General features: G+C 49.1%; 2 protein-coding genes across 2 annotated transcripts; one reads left to right on the plus strand and one right to left on the minus strand.

The window, feature by feature from the left end:
- Positions 1-718: 718 nt before the first annotated feature.
- On the minus strand, positions 719-2,717 carry Pmar_PMAR021256 (hypothetical protein; the record flags this gene model as incomplete). Its single annotated transcript, XM_002769312.1, has 6 exons — positions 719-794; positions 840-1,079; positions 1,341-1,637; positions 1,681-2,099; positions 2,289-2,454; positions 2,509-2,717. Coding segments are annotated over 6 exons (1,407 nt in total), but the record flags the coding sequence as incomplete, so codon positions are not given.
- Positions 2,718-3,066: 349 nt separating this feature from the next.
- Positions 3,067-3,963, plus strand: Pmar_PMAR021257 (Salivary glue protein Sgs-3 precursor, putative; the record flags this gene model as incomplete). The annotated part of the gene is made up of 1 exon (XM_002769313.1): positions 3,067-3,963. One exon carries the CDS (start codon positions 3,067-3,069, stop codon positions 3,961-3,963), a length of 897 nt encoding a protein of 298 aa, XP_002769359.1.
- Positions 3,964-5,345: the final 1,382 nt, after the last annotated feature.

A 5,345-nucleotide genomic window follows, 5' to 3' on the forward strand; every position in this document is an offset into this window, starting at 1 on the left:
TCGTACTGACCAGCTCGACTAGTCTCGGAACTCATGTGGATCTTATTGTTGAAGCTATATCTACCAATAGACTGCTGGCCCAGCGGGGCCCAGAAGTCCAACCCCTGTCGGCTTAGGGCCCATCTTCTGTTGGATTGTATCTAACAATAACAGTTACAGCACAACAGCGTCGATGCGGCAATGGCCATACCCGTTTCATGAGGAGATCCCTACAATATTGACCCAGCTGAGGCGGAGCCATCTTCCGGACCCTCAACACTTTCACTCCTTCACTGCGCCACGAAAATCCGTCCCCCACGGTCTTAATCGGCCTCAAAATCAATGACCTCTCGTAAGCTAGAAGCCTTGCTCTTCCCTCAGCATCGCTTCGCCCGATTATCTTATCCTCCGTCATAACATCAAACACGGCGCCAACCACCTTCACTTCCACTATGGTCATACTCCTTTTCAGATCGACCCAGACTAGACCGTCATGCCGCACATTAACATCAACATCGCTCGCCCGTACAGCCATAGACGGGTCCAGTTGAGGACACCCGAAGAGATCACACACCCGTTCTATCCCTAAGGCGTGGCATAGGTCCACAAATAGTCCTTCAAGAAAGCGGTCGGTCGAGACTTGGTAGAGGTCTCGGCTCCTCGACACAGCGTGGTTCACTAGAGTATACACCCTCCGTTTCAGTGCAGCATATTGCTCGAGTGCTCGATGTAGCCCCACCAGCCGCTCCTGGTCCCCATCGGCACTCCGGGTCAAAGGCAGGCGCCCACTAGGAGAGTCGATGGTGGATATAAGCCTATACAAAAGACCATTCAGATAGTCGTTGGAGATGAGTCCTCACCGGAGCTTTCGGGCTTGCTTGAGCAACAACTGGAAGTAGTCATGGAGATGGTAAGGCCCCAGTGCTTGCTTATACTCCTCGAGAGCATCCCCTACTGCAGACTCGTGTGGGCCCATCTTCCGGAGTAGTTGGAAGAGACGGAATGCAGTCTTATCAGCTTCAACACCGAGCGAGGCCCCTTTGGGACGGGCCAGCTCGTATAGCGGGGTCGGCAAGGTGTTGAGGTATCTCAGTCTGGACCTACAATAAAGCAGTGTGAGAAAATATACACAGAGTGAACTACATGTGCTGCTGACATGATGAACATCTGGGAAATTCTCGTTGGTTTTCTGGACACTTCTTCCCGAATTTTCATATAAACTCCTATAACTAGTCAGCAAACTCCTGCGCTTAGCTCAGGAAAGCAAATATATGTTCCTCTAAAATTGCAATGAGCTTCGTTGCGATGTTGGAGAAATATATGTTCGCTGTCATTGAATAAAGACCTCAGGAACTCCACACCTCTCAAGACGGTTTCGCTCCGCCTGTTTTTCCAGTTCCATAGCCTCCCTTCTTTCCACAATCCTCCGCTCCGCTATCCTCGTTATGACATCTAATGCCTGCAGCCGACTCAATCCTCTGAGGCGATAAGAAGATTTCTGGTAGGGAGTCAGGCCAGCCCAGAAACGGAACAGAGAGGAGACGTCCAGACTGACGTAACCATGCTGCTTCTCGAAGGCCTCCACTACTGGAAAGGCCACGTCACCGTTGCCGTTAGTGAAGTCATAGAGGTAGTCCGACAACTCCCTCTCCTCAACTCTGAAGACCCGATTAGCCAATGCTTGATGATCGCCTTGCTCACCCTTTAAGACCCCACTTGGTTTTGTCATTGACAGCATTGAAGAAATCGACCACCTCGACTGGAATGAGCTTCGACTCCCCTTCAAAAAAGCACTGGTGCTTCGATCGAGGCAAAATGCAGTCGTTGCCGAGCCTCTCAGGAATGCCCTCACACGCGATGTAGAGGTCGATGATCCTAGTGTACTGATCCAACGCCCTTGAAACTCCTGAGGACTCCGACTTCGCAAAACTATTTAGCCCTACGGAGTTCAGACCTTCTATTGTAGACCCTCCGAAAGCTGCTGCTGTCAAGCTCCCCTCAGTTAGTATCGGCTTAAGGACAGGCTCAACGGTCGGTGGGGTAACGCTTGGGCCGGCATCCATCTGCATACTCCGGGAGGGTTTCGGTGATAGGAGGGGGAGGCGGCCCAACCAGTCGACCTGATCATCGCCAAGCTGAAGGCTATGAGCAGTCTAGGACAATGCGAACAAGGTCAGCTACAGGTGTTTAGGACAATAAGGAAATTCTCGGCAAATTATTGGAAACCTTACTTGGGTGTAAGGGAGCTACTCAGCTCAACTGAACACATGTTCCAACACTCGGTTTGAGGGCACGAGAGCTTTCCTTACCTCCCTCCGTAGTGCGAAGACACCATAAACTATCTTAACGACATCCTTCCGCTTCAGACCATACGCAAGATCAAGTCCCGTCCTTCTGTCAATTCGTTCTGGCACTCTACACTCCGGCTCCTCCTTCATGGGCGCTCTTTTATTCTGGTAGTGGTCAATCCAATATCTAAGGACCGCCACGTTGTACGCGACCGAACTAGATGCCAGCAGCAGCTCATACTGGATATAGACCTCCTCATCTTCAGGAGGCTCACACCCGACCCTATCAGTAAACTCCTCCACCAGCAATAGTGCCAACCTAGCCTCTTCTATGGTCAAGTTTTGATCCTTCAGCACTTTCATGAGATGGAGGGTCTGATCCTGCAGGACACTCTGCATTGACGAGGCATCATCCTCTCGACCATCGATGGCTTCACGTGTTGCTGTCATTAGCTGGTGGAAGAACAGAGGATTAAGCCTAGCGAAATGGATGCTATGATGAGACAGTTTGGTGCTCGCTCAAAAGGATGACCACGATTTGAAATCTCATTACCAATTCAACGATCTGCAGACGGCCGACAGACCATGACTAATTTAGTGATAACTACAGCACAACGCCTGGGACAGTATCTTTAGGTATAGTACAGCTAAAGCTAGTAGTCTCTATAGACTATCAATTCGGATCAAAGTGAATTCAGGTTGTGATAACTGTATGTAATGTGAGGTTAGTTTATAGTGCATCACTCATATACCTCCTCGAGCATTTGCAGTTTTTCGAAATTGATCTCAAATTTTCCCAATGCGTTTTGCTGTTTCTACTGCTGTAGTTGTTGCCAGTGCCGTTGCTGTGGCCACTGCCACTGAGGATGCTTGCTCACAGATGTGCTCGGAGGTCGATGGATGCCGCGGGTCCAAGTATGGTTCATACTGCAAGGGTTGGATGACACCTTCTATTTGCTTCGGTCTCGTCAGAAGAACTGACGGCTCCTATTGCTTCCAGCCTGGTGATGTTAGCTGCGTCGGCGAGGCCGTACCCTGTTCCATGGGTCATGTGACCACCGCTGAGCCCACTGAATCTCCTCTCACCACAGCGGTTCCCGCAACCAAGTCAGCGTCTACTACTAGTGCTTCTATTGCGACTACCGCTACTGAGGTTAATACCACGGCTGCTCCAACGACTACCGCTCAGGCCGTGACAACCACCCCTGTGGAGACCACCTCTAACACCGTCGGTCCTATCACTACGACTACTGCTACCACAACTAGAGTGACAACTACGACTACTGCTACCACAACTAGAGCGACCACTACGACTACTGCCACCACTCCTAAAGCCACCACTACGACTACTACCACAACTAGAGCAACCACTACGACTACGACGACCACTAAAGCGACCACTACTACTGCTGCTTCTCCTGCATTCGGTGGTCATTACTGCGGTAGCATGATGGGCCAGAGTTTCACTGTTGACTTTGCCTCTAATGGCCGCGCTACCATCAATGTGATGGGTATGTCTTCTGGCGCTGATTACACCGTTGATGGTGATGATATCGAGTTCTCTAACTACGATCCTATGCTTGCCAAATTGATGCAACAGTTCCACATCAAGAAAATTGATGCCACCATCATCAGTCCCGATTCCGTTCATATCAAGATCGGTTTCCTCCTTGACACCACTATCACTAAGTGCTAAGTTGTCTGTTTGACTCGTCTTCGTCTTGTCTACCACCATTCTCTTGAATGAATTTGCCAAACTTGTTGTAATTGAGTTGAGTTGAACAGCAATCGTGCTACGGGGCAACATAGTCTTTCTGTGAGATCTACAGAATTTGTGAGATTCGAAAGTTTCAACTCCTAAATTCTGTCGAGAAACTTTCCGAAATTTTCAACGGTGGATACTTCGCTCCGCATAGGTAGCAGCGAGATTACGTACTTCTCTGCCTCAGAGAGTCAACTCGGTGCTTTCTGGGCCAGAGATCCTGGCTGATGACTCTCACTCGACTGTTGATGTCTGCCAAACCAACAGGATGCGGGTGGGCGGGTTGAGGAAAGTCCCCATTAACTAAATGATAACTGAATTCTAATCGACCACTACACGAACCGCTCACTCGTTTGTCGACCTAGCCCTTCAATGAAGGGCTACTAGGTCAACAAACGAGTGAAACAACGAACAAACAATGAAGGACCTTCACGGAAAAGATCAGGAAGAAGCATGAAGAACAGCAGAAAGAACCTACCTCAATCGCATCCACAACTTCTGAAAATGACAACCAATACGATCAAGAAAATGATAAGCGGGCACCAAGATATCATGATCAATGAATCATCAATGAGCTGATACTAGAGGTGCAAATGATTTTGAAAATTTTGTTTGCGACCAATGGTTCATTTTCACATCGATAACATCAAGTAAAGTTGGATGTACTCGAGAACATATGCTGTAGAGCGATTAGACTGTATTGGCTAGCCAAATAACAGAAGGCGGTTCCCACGAACACTAGCGCTCCATCGCTAGCAACGTATGAAGAACACAACCATTTTTGAGTCCAGCAACATCAGTAACATCAACATGAACAGTAGTGTAGTATGCACAAGGAGAACGGCTATACACTGTTATCATCAACCCGATATCGTTCCGATGACGCTAGCTAGTGAAGGAGTCCATCTCCTTCCTTCTCTAGCTCCTTCTGTTCCTTTGCCAGATCCTTAAGACCTCTTAATCCTGGTCGCTGAGGAGAACAACACCAGAGCGATACTGCATAGTCACCTAGCCAACATGCGTGATGAGGCGATGGAGCCTGCCTACCCTGAAGGAGGACCTAAGTGAACTTCGGGCAAGCGTGCTTCGACCAAACGGGCTGCTCTCGGTTGTTCCCTGATAATATTACGAAACTTCCGACCACTTGAGTGAAATATCTAAGCCCACTACTACTGTTTGCTCCTGAGGCTTATCCTCAGCAACCCTCTTTGGTTCATCGACTTTCGGTTTCACCTCTCCACTGCTTCCCTCGGATATCACAACCTTGGGCGCCTTATTCTTCGGCGAACTTGGTGGCGACTCAACCTTCGGCTGTT

The sequence above is a fragment of the Perkinsus marinus genome (assembly GCF_000006405.1).
Source record: "Perkinsus marinus ATCC 50983 genomic scaffold scf_1104296966080, whole genome shotgun sequence".
Classification (NCBI taxonomy): Eukaryota; Perkinsozoa; order Perkinsida; family Perkinsidae; genus Perkinsus; species Perkinsus marinus.